This window comes from Heterocephalus glaber, unplaced genomic scaffold (assembly GCF_053883595.1).
Source record: "Heterocephalus glaber isolate CG9 unplaced genomic scaffold, H.glaber_assembly_v1.0 deba00001538, whole genome shotgun sequence".
NCBI lineage: Eukaryota > Metazoa > Chordata > Mammalia > Rodentia > Bathyergidae > Heterocephalus > Heterocephalus glaber.
Window position 1 is genome coordinate 8,776,408 of NW_028258333.1, and position 19,244 is coordinate 8,795,651.

Consider the following 19,244-nt stretch of genomic DNA (forward strand, 5'->3'; position numbering starts at 1 on the left):
TAAGGGATTGTCAATTTTGTTGATTCTTTCAACTCTTGGCTTCATTGATTTTTTGTATCATTCTCTTAGTCTCCATTGCATTGATTTCCCCTCTGATCTTTATAATTTCCTCCCTCGTGTGAGATTTGGGTATATCCTGCTATTCTTTTTCTAGAAGCTTGAGGTTCAGCATCACATTGTTTAATTGGGCTCTCTCTGTTTTCCTAATATGCATATTCACTGCTATGAATTTCCCTTGTAAGACAGCTTTCATTGTGTCCCATAGATTCCGATGTGTTGTATTGTCATTGACATTTAATTGAAGGAACTGTCTGATTTCTTCTTTAATTTCCTCTGTGACCGTTTGGTTATTCAGAAGTGTGTTGTTCAATTTCTATGTGTTTATGAAATTTTTTGAGTTTCTTTTGCTATGGATCTCTAATTTCATCGCACTATGGTCTGATAATGTACAGGGGACAACTTCAATTCCTTTGCACTTACTTAAACATATTCTATGTGTGAGTATGTGGTCTATTTTGGAGAATGACCCTTGTGCAGCTGAGAAGAATGTGTATTCTGATTTTGTGGGGTGGAAGACTCTGTAAACATCTGTTAAGTTCATTTGTTCAAGAGTTCGATTGATTTCTAGTATTTCATTACTTATTTTTTGTCTAGTTGATCTATCTATTTGTGACAGTGGGGTGCTGAGGTCCCCCACTACAATTGCATTAGTGCATGTATGACTTTTCAGGCCTGTTAGTATTTGTTTTATATAGTTGGGTGCACTAGTGTTTGATGCATAGATATTTATCATTGTCATGTCTTCCTGTTAGATTGTTCCCTTTACAAGGATGTAGTGTCCTTCTTTGTCTCTCTTAATCAGTGTTAGTTTGAAATCTACTTGATCTGCAAAGAGGATAGCTACTCCTGCTTTTTTTCAGGTTCCCGTCACATGGAATATTGTTTTCCACCCTTTAACTTTCAGTCTATGAGTTTCCTTTTGAATTAAGTGTGTTTCTTGTATGCAGCATATTGTTGGATTTTGCTTCTTGACCCATTCTGCCAGTCTATTTCTTTTGACTGGTGAATTGAGACCATTAACGTTCATGGTTATAACTGAAACATATTGACTTCTCATTGCCATGACTTTTACTTTTTGTTGGGTTCTCCCCCTTTGCATTTAATTTCTTGTCATGCCAGATGGGTTCATTGTGCTTTGCTTCCTGGGGTTGTGATCCTCAATGTCTGTTCCTAGGATATTGTGTAAAATTCTTTGGAGTGCTGTTTGGAAATCATGAAGTTCCTAAGGTGTTCTTTGTCATGAAAGTATCTTATTTCTCCATCAATTCTGAAAGATAGTTTTGCAGGGTACCTCAATCTGGGTTGGAGGCTGTTTTCTTTCATGGTTTAGAATATGTCACTCCAAGCTCTTCTTGCCTTGATTGTCCGTGTTGAGAAGTCTGCTGTGATTCTGATGGGCTTTCCTTTGTATGTGATTTGTTTCTTTTCTCTAACTGCTTGTAGAAATTTTTTCTTCTGTTGTGTTTCTGGAATCTTAACAATTATATGCCTATGTGTAGATTTTTCTTGATCAAGGCTATTTGGAGTCCTATATGCCTCACTTATCTGTATGTCAAGTTCTTTTCCCCTGCTTTTGAAGTTTTCTGCCATTACTTCTGTGAAATTTTTATGTCATCTGCACTCTCTCTTGTTTTTTCTCTGGCTCCAATGAGTCTTATGTTATTCTTCTTTGCATTGTCCAACAGCTGCTGGACTGATTTCTCATGGTCCCTTACAATTTTGGAGCAATTTTTCTTTTCTTGGTCATTAATTGAAATCTTATCTTCTATATCTGAAATTCTCTCCTCACATTGTTTCATTCTGCTGTATAGACTTTCAATGGAGTTTTTCATGTCCTGGAAATCTATTTGCATCTGTTTTATGGATTCCATTTATTTCCTGTGTTGGGATTACATCATGTTCCTCAGCTCCTCTCTAGATTTCTTAATCATGTCTTGCACTAGGAGCACAATCTCTCCTATTATCTGAGAAATTATTTCTGATTTCATTTTTCCCAGATCCCCTTTTGTTGCCAGTTCAGTGGGTCCAGGTGCTTGAGTATCAGAGTATTCCATTTAATTTCCCTTTGGGGTTGCTGTAGGTGATCTAGAAGTCTGGTTTTGAGACTTATTTATGTGTCTTCTCATTTCAACTGAGGGGAGGGGCTGTTGGTGCCTGCATGGCTCACCTCCTCTGAACTGGAGGAGGTGGGACAGGGGCCAGGACCAGCGGGAGGGATGGTGGCCCACAAGCCCCTTTTTCGAGACCCGTTGCAGTGGGACTGCTGCTCAGAAGCCCTTATCTCTGGGAGGGAGTGGCAGCCCAAAAGCCCTTTCCTCTGGTCTGTGAGTGACAGGAGGGATGATGGCCGGGAAGCCCCTTCCTCTGGGCCGGGAGGGGCAGGCTGGGTCATGGCCCAGAAGCCCCTTCCTCTGGACCAGGAGCAGTCTGAACATTTCAATCTTTATAGTTTTGCCTAGGGATGTTCAATATGTATTACAAACACAGTCAAGAGGAGAATTAATAGTGATAATTTATGAATAAAATGAAATATGGTTACTGTAAACCACACACATATATATATGATACATATACGTGTTAAATTGCAAAATTCACTGTTTATTTATTGTTTCTTTATTTTTTGTAAGAACAGGTTTTGAGTACTGAAATACAAATGTCAGTTTTGTTGTTATTACTCTATACTCTTTAATTTTCTCATTATATATGTATTACATCAATAAAATTAATCATAATATAATAATAAAGATGACCTAAAGATATTTATGTACAGAAAAATGCCCTTTCATTTAACAGTATATTTTTAAAATTGGAGGAGTGCTTTCATTTAGAAATTTCATCAAGAGCCTTTAGCAGTCTATGAAATCATACAAAAAGCTTAAGTACAAATATGTTCCAATAAGATGATCATCATTTTATGATTGTGAGTCATTTAAACAAATTAACAGTTTCTGCCAAAGGTCCATGTCACTTTACTCAAGTCATCCTTGTGTAGATCCCTGCTAATTTGGTAAAGTGAATTTAGACACTTCTAGTTCTCAAAGTTACATACTTATTTAAGATCGTTTTAGTAGCCATAAAAATATTAATGTAAGCCTTTATTTTCAGATGTACTGATTTCAGTGATCCGATTTTCAGTCTGGGCATGACAATTTTTAGAGTCTTTCTCCTGAATCTTATATAAAAGAAGGTTGAAAGTTATAGATGCATACCTTCTTGATGTATGCCACACAATTGCATATACCAAATTAAAGGTTTGTTTTAAATCAAATTCAGCATATATTCATCTTGTTTTCAACATTTCTCATAGACACTAAGGAAACTGCAGCTGGAAAGCATAGGATAGGAAATATCTTATGTGCAAATTAACAGCTTTCTGGATTCATTGCTCTCCCACAGCTGCATCTCCTGTTGATGTTGCTCCCCAGAAACATATAAATATTTACTTGATATTGTTTGTGCCAATAATTGCTGTGTTATTAGATATTCTGTTACCCTTCTCTATCTAAATTTTTATTAAAAATGTAATAAAATTGAAAATTCTTCAATGTCAATTTAATTCAATGCAGCAACAGTAACAGGGTACAGAGAAGAGTAACAGTGGCAACCCCAGTTTAAGAAGAAGAAAGGCTCACCATAAATCAACAACAGAAGTTGTATGTAAAGGAAAATGCAATTTCAAGCAGAATGTGTACATCTTTTTTACAGCTTTTCTTTTCTGCTTATGGTTTTTCTATTTTAATTAAAAATACTTTACACCACAGTGAGTACTATAACCATGTTTTATACTTCTCATAATTTTGATATAATTGTAGAAACAACCCATGCATGCAAAGCAGCTAATGAACTGAACAAGCAATTACCAAGCAGTGAAGATGTTCCAGAACAAGTTTATGAATCATTACTTTTAGTTTCCTATATATAACCTGATAAGTAAAATCCCTCTCTTCAAAATAAGGGAGTGAGCAAATAAATTAAAAAAGAAAGTGCACTCCAACTAGTCTAAATTTCTGTGTGCTTTAAAATAAAACGAGTTATATTTAATATATCTGGGAGCATAATGAGTAAATTAAAGAAATAAAGGTCTACTAAACTCTGCTTTTGAATGCACATACATACAAATAAAATGAACAAAACCAGTAAGGGGTACTGAAACTAAGAGAGAGAGAGAGAAATGTTTGACTCCCTGAGTATTTTTAACTCTGCTTCATATTACAATTAGGCTTTACATCCATAACATTTAATCTTATTTTTTATAACTATTTATTTATATGACTTTCACACATACTTTTCTATTTACTTTGCAAATTGGGCTAGATGTTTCCCTTGATTAGTCTAAACATGCGCTGTCCAATGTGATTGTTGATAGCAAAAAGTAGCTATTTCAATGGAAGTAATAAAATGTAAACATTCAGTTCCTCAAATGCATATGTTCAGTGGCAACATGCAGCCTGTGACTGCCATAGTGGTCAGGACAGACACGAAAGAGGACCTCCCCTGAAGACTGTGCTGTTTAGCAGCACTGATCTAAACTCACTAGGATAATTCAGCCATCTTCTCCATGCTTATTACATGGTGGAATTTGGCTGTGATTAGATACAGGCATGACTTGGAAAATAGTCAATAAAAAAGATTATATAGAGAGAGTATTTTTTCAATTAAATGAATATAACTTATTTTATATTTTCTTTTATTATTTTTTATCAAATTAGTGTCAGTTGTTTCCAATCAAAAGTCTCAGGTTAATAATTAACAGAAACTACTAGCTAGAAATGGGAAGGGTCTTAAAATACAAATATTTGAATTAATATTTTAGGTCAGTTAAAATTCTTCTATAGCTAGCTTCAAGGAAAGAAGCTTGTATTTTAATACCAGAATGTAGAAAGCAAGTGAACCATTGCCTGTAAATCTTGGGACTTTTGTTTCTTGCAAATTTTTGAGCTTTTATAAAGCTTTAGGGGATTGGTTAAAATCTTAGTCACATTTTTTGCATCTCTGATTCTACATATGCCTGAAACCTGTTTTATTCTTCAGATATGCAAGGTAATCACTTCTCATTTTAAGCTAATTGAAAATGGTTTCCTTCAATAGCTAGCAAGGAAATACTAACCAGTATAAATATTGTAAAAATTATTAAGGCAGATGACAAGAATTTGAGATATGAGCATGTTGAGAAATATATGGTTTCAGATATCTTGGTTTAAAAGGCTAAAAATGGATTAAAAGGACTAAAAGGTACAAAGTCTATGAATTTATGCTCGTTTAGAGCCATTCTCTTTCTCTAGTTATGCCTCTTAAACATGGTCCTGCTCCAGAACAATACTGAGGCTGTTCAGGTGAAAATAACCTGAAAGTATAAAATGAACTGTTATTCTTATATTCATTCTCCCTGAACCATAATATTTGTGGTTCACTTTCCTCTTTAAGACTTTCTTCTTCCTGTCTACAGTAATTTTATTTCTATTTGATGTTTTTCTACTATATTTTTTAAGTCACTGTGTATTCTTATTCTCCTCTTTTCTGTTAAAACTTTGTGCTTCTCAGAATTCTATATCGAACCAGAAGTCCATGGGTTTTGCTGAATCTTCATTCTTTCAATCTTTCCTCTGAAGTTCCACACCTTCTTCATCTTTCTATCTCCATGCATCCTAGCACCCTAGATGCAGCCCATCTGAACCAAACTTCATCCTCTTTGCCCCTAGATGCAATCCTGCTCCTTTCCAGTCCCTCCATAACATCGGGATCCCACTAGCCATCTCCAAATGGTCCTGCATGTCATTTTCTCATTCTCAATAGGCACAAAATCTTGTCGATTATGCCTTCAAAAGGTTTTCATCTGTTCCCTTCCCCTCTCCAGGCTAGGTTTGAGGACTGGTAATACATCCTCTCTGCCACCAATGTTGTCCTAGATATGTTTTGCGTCACCTCTCACCGAGACTTCCTTCAGTGTATACATGTAGACATCTGGATGGTATTCTCTTTTGACAGTTTAACAGAGTTGTACTCTGTGGCCTGTGTTGTGTGCTCTCTAGCATTATTCCCATTCCTACTTCTGAACTTGCAGTGTGTGCTCCAATGTTTGTCCTGCTTGGGTCATTCTTGAAGGCTATTTAGACACCTTTGGATGGGTAATTCCTAACATTCCACTATGCCAAAGTTGCTAAATTGCACAGGCTGGATCTTGTTACCCTCCTGCTTCAGTTTTCCAGTATCCTGGAATTACAGGTATTCTTCACTAGCTTAGAGAGCTCTTGTAACCAACACATTACCTGCTGCATTTTCTGGTAGCAGCAAACTGTTACTCTGAGGTCTCTTGATTCTGTAAGTTGACCGAAGTCATGTTCTTCTGTTCTCTTCTCTCAGTGCTGTCTATGGTCAGCCCTTCTGCCCACTTTGCACTTTGACTCAGTCCTTCCTGCTCAAGGCTAACTCCATCATCACCTCAGTCTCACCCATCACTGAGGATGTTGGATTAACATAGTCTTCACATCTAGCGGCTTATATGACATGTTGACAATTTTTAATAAAACTATCATTCAGGTTGAAACAGTGACTTGTTGAGTCAAATAAAATCTTATCATTTTGTTCATTCACCTTTATAAATGTGCATAATAAAAATCTGTTCTATGAGGTTGGATTTGTTAAGGTCAAAGTCTTACATAGTAGAAAATCATGGATACTTGTCTAAAATTCCTTCTACTTCCTGTTACATACATGTTTATTGTAAGTATGACTCACGGTGTTGTTCTTGCTCCATAATACATAATAGGATACAAAGAAATATTACCTTTGAATTAGTATGCAAAATTAAGCAAATGCGACTTTGTTACCCTCTTTAGTATTATATATTAACTCCTCTCCAGAAATTAACCTACATTTTACTCTTCTGAACTTCTTGTTCCCTTCAGTCTAGTCTCATGTAGAGAAACAAAAATTATTGCCTCCTAATAAATATATCAATAAGTACAGCAATGGCACATGCTTTTCTTTAAAAACTTCAATGTCTTGATTTCTATCTGAATATTAAGTCCACAAACAATGCATAAAATGTTCTGTACCATAAGCACGCTGCTGAGACTAATTTAAGCTCCCTGCTCTGCACTGTTCATTCACTGTTAACTGTACCTAAATCTTGGAACTTTCAACACACATGCTCCTTCCCATCCAAGTATGTTTACATGCTTTTCACCCTTGCTGTGCACAGTTCCCCATTTTCAGTAATCAAACACATTTTAAGGGGTTAGCCTGACTGTCCCTTCCTCAGAGCCCTCTCATCCCACCTAGATATAAAAATCTACGTTTTTCTCCATGATGTAGCAAGGATCATTTCTTATACTCCTTCTCAAAGTTTATGGCTGAAGGTGTGTTTCCATGAATACTGGTTTCATGTCACTGTCCCCCATCGTGTCTCTGTATCTACTGGAGTGACCTGCATACTGATAGGAGCATGGGATGTGTTCAACAAATTTGTAAGAATTGAACATGTCCCACCTAGACATAAAGTTTGTCAGATAAAGTCAACAGTAATCAAGCTGGACCCCAATAATACAAAGCAAATACTATGAAAAATTAGCATTATCTATTTTAATTTTTATATTGATTATATTTAATGTAGACAAGTGGTCATCACATAGACCATTCTACTTTCTGTGGATATAGCGACAAGTACACTGTGCCCAGAAGAAAAAGGAATCCTAGAGGAAGATAAATGATTCAGTTTTATTCCATAATTATTTTACCAAGTACCTGAATTTTTATGAAAAGATAAAACAAACCAAATTAAAAAATAATAAAATAACACTGGATGTATTTGAAGCCCCTCAGGCTCCACTTTAAAATTAAATGCCTGTTGTATGAGGTCCAATGCAAATAAGTTTCAAATATTCATTGGATAAAAAACAGTAAAATAATAGTACACATTTTCTGAGGATAATATAATACCCATGGTAAAATCTTTTATTCTCCTCTAGGTAAATATATCACTCTATAATTAATTACAAAGAAAGAGTGGTTTTGGAGTATATATTTCAATTTTGTATTTGGGAAAATTTTCTATGCATCTTCATGAATATATTGATGCATATTAGAATAATATTATTTTTATCCAGAAAGAATATTTAAAAAAGATTATCTAATGGAAATCTTGGTTTTTACAAAGAAAAGTCTGATGCAATATAAGACCATAAAGTAGTAGATTGATAAAGACATTTTATCACTATAAACAATTGAAAATTATATATAAAAAGTAAAAGTGACAGTACAATACAACTGCTCTTGAACAAGTAAAAGGTAATTAATTGGGACAAAGGGAGGATGGACTTTAAGACAGTAAATTCATTTCTAACTGAAACTAGCTTAGTAATTCTTGAGGGAAAACAAAACAAAATGAAAACAAGCAAGCAAACAAAAAAACAGTTACAGGTTCTGGCAGCATCATCTTAAGTTTAGAAACCATGAATTTCAGTTTCCTTTAGGCATAAAATTAGAATAGAGATATTTTTAGAAAGCCACAATACTTGAAAACAATTCTATAAAGGGAAAAGTAGAAATCTACCAAAAATCTTACATAAGTAACAAGGAATATTAAAATTTTGTGGTTGATAAAAATTTGCTATAAGGAGTTAAAACTCTTGCCAGACGTGATGGTGCAGGGCTGTAATTCCAGCACTTCAGAGGCTGTGACCAGAGGATCACCACAAATATGAGGCCAGCCTGAGGTACATAGTGAGATTCTTTCACAAAAAGAAAAAAGAGTAGTGATTTAGCTAGGTGGTGCCTCTCCTACCTTGCAAACTCGAGATCCTGAGTAGGGAAAGATTTCATGACCAAAACCCCAGTTGCACATGAACTAGTACAAACAATCAACAAGTGGGATCTCTTCTTACTAAAAAGCTTCTTCACAGCATGAAGACATAACCTACAATGTGGGGGAAAAATTACCAGCTGTTCCTCAGACAAAGTTCTACTATCTAGAATATATAAAGAACTTAAAAAAATAGGACCTCCCAAATTTAAAGATCCAATCCAAAAATGGGCATCTGAAATGAACAGACATTTCTCAAAGAAGTAGAAATAGTAAATAAACATAAGAAAAAAATAATCACTCATCATTCAAGAGATCCAAATGAAAACAACACTGAGATTCCACCTCACACCCAGAAAGAATGGCTGCTATCATGAAATCAACCAATAACGAATGCTGGCAGGGCTGTGGGGTAAGAGGAACCCTGCTCCACTGCTGGTGGGAGTGCAGACTGGTGCAACCACTGTGGAAATCAGTATGGAGATACCTCAAAGAACTAGGACTGGAAGTCTCATTTGACCCAGCTATTACCCTATTGGGTATCTTCCCCAAAGAATTAAAAGAATCATACTACAGTGATATATGTGCACCCATGTTCATAGTGGCACAGTTTGTAATAGCTAAAACTTGGAAGCAGCCCAAATGCCCATCAACTGGAGACTGGATAAAAGAGGATGTATTTTTGTTCTAAAATGCAGTACTATTCAGCCATAAAGAATGAGAAATTAGCGACATTTATAGCTAAATGGATCCACATTGAGGCAATATGCTTTAGTGAAATAAACAGGAAACATGTAAATACTGAATAGTTTCTCTGGTGTTAGAAACTAAAAGTGTAAATAAGGATCAAAAGGTATAATAGATAATGTGAAATAGGAAGAAAAGGGGCAAAGGGGAAGGGGGAAGTGAGAGGGGTAGGGGAAAGGAAAGAAGGGAATTGAATTAATATGAGAAAAGGAAATAACAGAAACAATGTCTTTGTAAAGTGGGAGGGGTCAAGTGGTTGAAGGGAGGGCAGGGAAATGGAAAAAAAATACGAACCAAGATGTATTATGTAAAGGTAAAAATGATAAATGTCATTATATTGTACACCTAAAATGAACAAATAAAATTTACAAAAAGAAAAAGAAAATTAAAACAAACGCATGCAGCAAAGATGAAATATGTATTAGGTACAGTGGTACTTTCATTCATGAACACTTTTGTTTTCAAACAATTTGGTTCATAAATTCAAGCATTTGGCAATTTGTTTGTTTGCAAATGCTGCACTGGGTGATGAACATGAACATGATCATCTTTCCCAGGTTTGTGGAAAAAAATAAGTTCAAGAAATGAGATAACACTCTATATGTTTTAGTGTTGTTGTTTATATTGAGTGTATAAAATCAGTGACTACAAATTAAAAAGTAATGTTTACGCAAATTTATAAAACTATTTCTTTTCATTAGATAAGATTATATGTGGCAATGTACAAGGTTTGTGCCAATATCCTTACTCTCACTACTGATTCCAGTGCATATAAATATTTTTTAAAAAGTTGTGCCAGAATCAAAGACCCACAATAGAAAATGAATACACATGCACAAAATAACATACAGTTATCAACACAACACCAAAAAAAGAGATCATTAAATAGGTTCGCTATAACAATTAAATTAAAAAAAAATAGAAGTAAAAAATGAAAGGACAGACCATTATGCAAAAAGGAGAAGAGAAGCTCAAAAGAAGTAGAAATTTAAAAATATTTTCAATATTCACGATCAAGTCAAAGAACAGTTTGCTTTAGCTGAAGAATGTATCAGTAAGGTAGAAATAAATCTAACATAAAATATATAAAAACAAGTTTCAGAATGGAACACAAATTAAGTACAAGTAAATTCAAAGAAATAATTGATAGGATATTTACATAATTAAGTGTGAAAATCCTGATAGATTTTCAAATCATACATCAAAAGTACTCATTCCACACTACTATTTGTTAAAATGTGTACCGACAAAATGCATATACTTTTCAGTACTTCAAAATTATAACTTGTTTTTGTAAATATTACTGAGCTAGAATAATGCTCTCATGTGATCCACAGTAGAAACCCCTGATTTCTTTGGAAGTTCTTATTTGTAGATTTGCGAGTGAAGTCTACTGAAAATAAATAAAACAAGCCCAAGTGAAATCAGCTCATGAGAGTGTCCTATGCACCATCCAGATGGTAAAGGTATAATTGCAGGGCTCAGGCAGGATCGTAGAAAAGTGACTCTCCTTTCGTAGTACAGCTTTGTTTAATAAGTTCAATTGTGGAAAAGAAAAGACCCTGATAATTTAATATTTACCAGTCGATGAACTTTATTAATTTAGGGCTGTGATATTTATTTTCAATTATGAAAGTAATATAATTAACATATTCTCATTAGAAAGATCAAATAATATGTTAATTAACTGTTTCCTTTGCTTAACCAGTATCTCTCCATCACCTGTTACATATTAATATTATTAATTTGAGTTTGGATTTCCAGATGTGAATCCTGAGTTAGATAAAACACTCTTGCATGTATATACATGAACATACATCTACAGTTTCTCAAGCCTGGCATGTTGCAATTGTGAGCTGAGGGACTCTTTGATGTGTGTGTGCCCTAAATATTGTGAAATATTTGTAGCAGCACCCGACTCTACTAAATAATGCCACTCACACCATATTCACAATAAAAACTCTGAAATTATTAGGAGTTTCCTGGACTGTTGGCCATTTTGCCTTGGTATGATTTATTACAAGAAAATTACAATTATATTGACACAAAGATTAGTATAATAACTACTGAATTATATTTATTTTCGTTTTTTTACTCTGAATTGAAAATGTGTTACAACATTTTCTGGCCCATTGAAGTATGTAGGCCCTTGTGACTATGCTAAGTGACTATGAGGCCAGAAGCTCTGGTAGAAAAAGGTCCCAAATATGTTCAGTGCCCTTCAAGGTCAAAGTTCCATATGGATTAGCACCACTGGTACACACATGTGTGGAAGTGTGTCTATATATTTACAGAAAGTTTTCAATGTGAGTAGATATAGATGTTGTGTTCACAGTGTCATTGTTTTGCATAGATGACCTTTAAAAGAGAACGTCAGTGTAGTGTTGGGAAATAAATTCATTAATTGAAACACTTGCTACTTCATTTAATTAAAATATCACTAACCCCTGGAGTGTAATTAACCTTACTGAAATCTGATTTCTTTAAAATAAAACATGACTAAGTCACTACAAATTCAATGTTGTATACAGCTAATTAAACTGCTCCACTTTACTTCCAGTTTTTTGTTAAGTCTGGATCCAAATACAGTAGTTTAATTTGTTTGACTTTTCAAAAACTCTTTTGAAATCAGATCATTTATATAACAGTCAAATGTCATGTTTAATACTCTATGTTTTCTATTTTGAGGAAGATGTAAAAAATTTTCATAAAATTATTATCCTGAGAATGTCAGGTAATTATTTGTGACTATTCTTTGCTGTGCATTTAGTTTTTAGCTCAGAATATATGATGACATTAAAGCGATCATTTTTATGAAAAGAAAGAATGTCACAATTCTTTTTACATGATATTTTCTCTCGTTAACCTGAAAATTATCTATTTAATTTGAAAATGCACTACTTAATTAACAGAGATGTAATAAACAAAGAGATGTTTACTATTTAAATAAAGAAATGAAGTAATTGTGACAATTAAAGGGAAACTGTATGCTGTATATATTAGAAAATAATTTTTCATTAAAGGATCAGGTATTGTAAACTCTGTCCTTTGAGACTGGCATAACTAATCCTATGAACATCAAGAAGTCACTCAATCATTCTCAGCTATTTTATTTTCTATTACCTGAAGAATTCAGTAAAAGTATTTCTTTTTTCTTTACATATACATGTGTTTTTATATACATACATTGTGTTATACATATACACATATACATGTGTTATTGTTTTAATACAGGTAGTTGTGAGTAACGATCTTCCTAACCCACATTAGGAAGGGAGAGAGGAGAGTGGGGGTCGGAGAATTTTAGTAACCAAACTTTTAATAAATGTCAGTAACCTCTGCAAATATTACTATTTTTATCTAGATAAATTTTAGCACTGATGGACAGATACTACATAAATACAAAAAGGTGAACACAGAGAATATAATTCATTTGCTCATTCAAAAAAGTAATGTTTTATTAGTTTTATTACAGAATCTTTCTTTAATGTCAACACAGCCAGAATTTTAAGGCAAATTTTAAATTTTAAATTCATTTAAAATTTTAAATTATGGATTCTTTAGCCATATTGCTACATAGGAACAGGCTTTTATTTTCTTAGATCTTTTTCCTAATTTTATTTATGTAATTTAAAAAATATTACAATGTGGGCAATATTCACACAAACATTCTGGAATAAACATAGTTTCTTTTCCTTAAAAAAATGTTTGGTAAGTTAAAGAAGCCATTTATATTTTAAAAATGAAAATGTTATATATATATATATATATAGCATAGCATCAGTAACTAATCATAAGCAGCTGTCAATTAAAAGTTATGAAGCATACTGTTCACCACTTTGCTTTAATAGACATCACTTTTTATACAGTTCCTTACATTATGTAAATTGTATATGTTTAAATGTTCCCAAATATTACCAGTAAGAATCGGCCCACTTTGTAATTACTACCTACACATCTAGAGTACATTCTGTTGGTAAAGATGAAAAAAACATTCTACAATCAAACATTCTTATTTTAGTCCCTAAAATGTATATCCTAACTTCCAAATTCCAGTCTCTAACATAAGAACTCAACTTTTACATTATTCTTGTTTTTATTCAATAAGTAATACTTTCTAATGGAATTGATAGACTGAAAATATTAAGGGGTGAATAATATCTTTTCCTCTACTCCCAGTAGTCCTTATATACAATTCTCTCAAATTTCAGAAGAATCCAAATTTAACAAAAGTATAACTGTATGAGGAAATGCTTAGAATGAATCTATTAAAATGCTAATTTTTATTTAAAAACAAATCAAAAGATAACATTTTGATAAAACCTTATGTACTTGTTATATAAAGAAATACTAATATCTCTAAGTTAAATAAGGCTAGAAAAACTTCAAAATTAAGAACTCAATTACACTAAAAATCATTATATCTCAACAAATTAGAAAATATTTTGTTTTCACCCATAACTATAAAATTTACCTTAAAGTACAAAAATATTATTTTTCCATCTATTTATTTATAAATTTCCAATTTGTATAAGCACATTTGCTGGCATTCCTGTAGAGAAACAGTTACTGTTAGTATATCATTGATAAAAATGTAGACTATAGTATCACTTATGTTGAGGGGTTCTAGGGATTTCTACCAATTAAATTTACTTCTTTGTTAATCAGACATTCTTTCAGAAATCTCTCCTAAAGACACACCTACACATATGCTAGAGGATTCAGGTACATGGATGTTCATTAGATTTTTTATGTAATGTCAAATAAAACAATAATAAAATTTAATAAATTGCATTAAATTAACTATAAAGGATGGCTAATTACTCTGGAGAAAATGTTAAAGTACCCTAAAACTCTTTTCCCAGAGAATGTACTGTTTGATGACATTTTTGTTTCAATCACTTCAAATAATTATCACAGCCATTAATATAGCTTCAAAAATTCATACCTCAGGACACATTTTCCTGTGAATTGTCACATTTGATCATTACTAGACACTCTGGTTGGTATAATGATAAAATCTCAAAACCTGCTTCCACAGCTTTCACAGCAGAATCTTACTCAGGAAGTCACAAATACTTCTTATAAATGTCTCATGTTACATATTTTCCACTTTGTGGGCTTTACTTTGTTTCAACTACTCAGTTCTGCCATTGTAGCATTAAGGGAGCCATAGACCTACCTAAATAAGTAAGTGTAGCTATGTTCCAGTAACACACAATTTATAGACAGTGGTAATTGAATTTCACATAAGATGACTTCCTCCCAAATGTATCCACTTGTCCATCAGTGTTGCGAATAATACAGTGTGTAACAATTCCTCAAAATCTGCAGAGCATTGTGAACTTCTACCACCCTCTCATCTGTGAGGAGCTCCCAACCATATGTTGGTTAATATCAATCCTAGAATGCTTTGAATTCATCTTGATTTTAAGGTTTCATCTTTCATTAAACATAGATAGGGAAAATAAGTACATGATTGAACTTTTCCCTCCCTCTTTAACAAGTTTTATTTGTTTTTATTTCGGTAAATCAGAAGAATATGCATAACAAAATATTTTTTGAGACAAAATCTCACTGTATAGTGCAGGCTGGTTTAGCACTCGCATCCTTCCTGCCTCTGTATCCTGAATGAGAGGATTAGGGTTCCAATCCAGCAGGCCCAATTGGCATAACAAAATACTGTACTAATAACCTGTTTCCCTTTTGTTTTATCAAAAAGGTCATATTTTTCTTTTTTAATTTTTTTTTTTACTGTTCAAGAATTGAAAATATTATATAGATAATGTCAAATACGAAGAAAAGGTCCAAAGGGGAAGTAGAGAGGAGGGGTGGGGGAAAGGAAAGAAGGGAAAGAAAAAATATGAGAAAAGAAGGAAAAAGTGGAAACAAAGCTTTCGTAAATATGGAGGGGTGAGTGGAGTGGAAGGGAAGGAAGGGGAATGGGGAAAGATAAGAACAAAGATACATCACTTAAAGGTACAAATTCCCAATGAATGTGATCATGATGTATAACTAAAATGTACCAATAAACTTAATGAATAAAAAAAGAATGGAAAGTATAAAAGAGAAGGATTTTGAAGTTCAAAACAAAAATGAATATTTAGTAATTCAATGTCTTTTAATGATAGTACGTTTGTTTTTATTTATTTCGTTGAACACTTTTCAGTGGGTAAATCATACAGTGAGGAGGAACCTTTGTCTCATGTTGGTATGCATGTGAGAAGACAGGAGAATTGTTTCAGGCCTTTTGTTGCACTCCATATTCTGACTCCATGGCTCCTGTGTTGTGTGGAAAATGCAGCTGCAACTGAGTCCCTGTTGGACAAGGGGTGGAAAAGATGGTTGTGATTTTGCACTGCCTACACATGAGGGAAGCTCTATTGTTTGGATGGAGTACTGCTTTTCAAAGAGTGCTGCTCAAACGAGAGTGAAGAGTCAATCAGAAGGATGGAAGCCACTGAGCCTACAATCACCATGTTTCCACTGCTGTGCTTGTTGTTTTTCCCACAGGTACTGAACAAACCCAAATGCAGCTGCTTGCCAAAACCAGTAATTTATCAGAATTGGGCTTTTCCACTCCCTTCTCTGTTTTAGTGCTTAGAAGACACATGCTTAAGCTCTCCCACTTTGCTGACCACAGAATTTCCTGTATATTTTGATAAATCATTAATTTTTTTTAAGTTAAGAGAAAAGAAACTTGACTGAAATTTCTAATTATTTACTCAATTCATTTTTTGAACCTTTAATCAAAATGTGTACATCTAGTGCATATTTAATTGCTTATATAATGTAGAAACCTTGTTTTGAAAATTAATTTTAAGTATTAGAGAATATCCATGTTCTTTTAAATGCAGACTTGGTACATCTCTGTAACAATTAATACAGACATATTAGATATCATGGTAAAATGTCATTCTCAGCATCATGTGTACTAGCAATAAATAAAAAATTTATCAATAAAGATCAACATAGCAGTGACATAACAAATTATAATTTACTTTCATAGTAATAAAATAGAATTATTTAACTTTTTCCAATTAAGTCATTCTGCTTTATAAGCAAGAAAGGGCACTGCACTGCTAAAGAATATTTAGTTCAACATATATGGAACAAAGTTTAAGGAAGCATAATATAGTCAGTGGTATTCATCTTTTACCCTTGCTCCTATAAGCTCTCCAATAGAAGACACAGCTTTCTATACTGTCCTTCATTTTGTGTTTTTTTGTCTCTTGTACCAAATCTCCCTTCATCTCACTCCACAATTTCTCAGGAGAAGAATAAACAAACTACAGCAAATGAAAACACAGCAAACCAAAACAGGACTTACTTTTCCAACGTATTGCGGATCTGGTCCCATATGTTCTTCTAAAACAAAGAACTGATTCCATACCCATCCCCTTTTGGGGCGGTGGTGGACTTCGGTTTCCCCTTCAGGGTGTTTGGTTTGGTTTCTAGTCACCTTGATGGAGCCTTGGTGAGCAGTCCCATCACACCTCTGCACAAAGCAAAGACACACCAGCACTGGACAGATGCAAGATGTGCTCGTAATTTTCATTGTAAGACAGCTTTCCAGTTCACAGTTGTCCTTCGTTTCCTTGTCAGCTACAAATGCTTAGTGAGCATTCAAGAGAGAAACCAAAGTGTCCTTTGGAAGGACAATCCAAAGTAAATTGTTTCTAGTGTCCATGATTTAACTGCCTGCTTGGGAAAAGTCAGACCACATTTACATCCTGAAGCACTGGAGAATCAAAGCTGGAGTTGTCAGAATTCAAGTCTTCATAGTAGGGGAACACAAGTTACCATTTTTGACCTAATGGGAAAAAAAAGAAAAATTAAATGTACATAAATATAAGACATGTTCATTTTAACTATTTGTTTTCCGTGAAAATTATACTCTTTTGATGCTGATAGGCAAAGAAAATTCTTAAAGAAATTCAAAGATGTCTGCATATGTTTTTTACCTGTGCTTCTCTACCTGTACTGTTGATTCTCAATTCCATACACTCTTCTAGTTTTTGTTTCATATAATACAAATTTATTGCAAATGGTACGCATGAATCACATAGTTTAGGAGTCAATTAACATTCACAAAATACTTCTCAAATATTCTCAGTACCACAATAGCAATCTAAGATGCACTTAAAGTGTTTGATAAATAAAATGAAGAGAAAATAAAAGGAAACAGAGAAGGGGTTAATTGGAAAATACGTATATATTTAACTCAAAATTAATCCAGTCTTTAGGCACAGATAGGTGTAATGGAATAAGAGTGAGAAGGTCAGTTTGCTCTATCATAGCTGGCATGCACTTTGATGTATTCTGCTTATAATACTCTACGGTGCAAACCAGATACAGGTGAGATGGATTTTCAGTCTTGGGAATAACATCATAAGTTTTATTTTTAGACCACATAATTCTAGCAACTGTGTAAAGAAAGGATGGGAATACTGTAGCAAAACACTGGAGGTAAAACTGCTTTCATTCTACAGATAAGAAATGTTGAGGTTTTGGTATAATTGGACAATAAATTAAAATTTGAAGAATATTTCTAGGAGACAAATAGGAGGCAAGGTTGATCCTCAAATTAGCGGTTTAAACACAATATTTTGGGTGAAATATTGCTGCAATTTCTTCATATCTCTGTTTGAATAAATATTATAAAATGATATCGATTCAAGAATATGGCTATTTTATTTAGAAAAAAAATAGATGAATTATTTCTACATTCATAAATTTTACCCTGTAAATCAGTATAAATTAATGTATGTCTGAATGAATTACAAAGAAATTGATATGAAAACATAATTAATATTAAAACTTTAATAATCAGTAATAATGTAACATATACTTGTATAAAAAGATTTTCTTTAGATTTGGGGATGAAAATGTTACAAGATATTCTACAGTGGGGCATTTTTTTCTATCAGTTTCTTTTTCACTAAGTGAGAGTTCATAAGAAGCAGTTTTAGCTATTTTACAAGAATTGTGTAGAATTACAACTGGAATTTCATTGTAACTGTATGACACATATGAAATTCAAGTTTTATAATATTTTATAAAAACTAAGTTATCTGTTTAATTGATTTAATTTAAAATGATTCATAATCTTTCTTACAATATTAAAAAGAACAATATTATTCTAAGTTTGCATGGTAAAAGAAATGGAGCAATTTTAAAAAACAAAATGTATTATTTTTAACTTACAATATGTACTTATATGAATCTTATAATTTTGTCTTATTCTGTATTATTTCTAAAACTCCTATTTATTAAAAATGTTAGCTAAAATAACTACTTTCAATACTTTTCCAGCCTACTTAAAAATATTTGATTTTATATAAATTTTTGCCAAGTAATTCTAAATTTAAAGTCATGTATTTTAAAAAAAGAAACTTTAGTCATTCTTAGAAGCCAACTGATGAATACATAGAAGGCATTGTATTTTTAACATTTTCACACCACTTAGTGTGATTTTCAGATGAAATTAACATCTTTGCCCTTTATGCTGTTATTTAACAAAGCATAATTCATGAGTAAAAGGAGAAGAAAGTAGCTTTTGTATTGCATTTCTGATACGTAAAATGACTGTTTCCTTTCTATACAATGTTGATCTTTTATGTCATTCCAAAACTAT

The 19,244-nt window shown here is 33.1% G+C and overlaps 1 protein-coding gene across 14 annotated transcripts in view; it reads right to left on the reverse strand.

The window, feature by feature from the left end:
* Nucleotides 1-19,244, reverse strand: part of Cdh18 (cadherin 18) — a 924,665-nt gene that overhangs the window by 290,403 nt on the left and 615,018 nt on the right. For all 14 annotated transcript variants that reach the window (XM_087189262.1, XM_087189255.1, XM_087189253.1 and 11 more), the window contains one exon: nucleotides 16,938-17,420. In XM_087189262.1, the coding sequence (XP_087045388.1) occupies nucleotides 16,938-17,165 (228 nt within the window). In that variant the 5' untranslated portion in view covers nucleotides 17,166-17,420. The remainder of the gene's footprint in view (nucleotides 1-16,937; nucleotides 17,421-19,244) is intronic.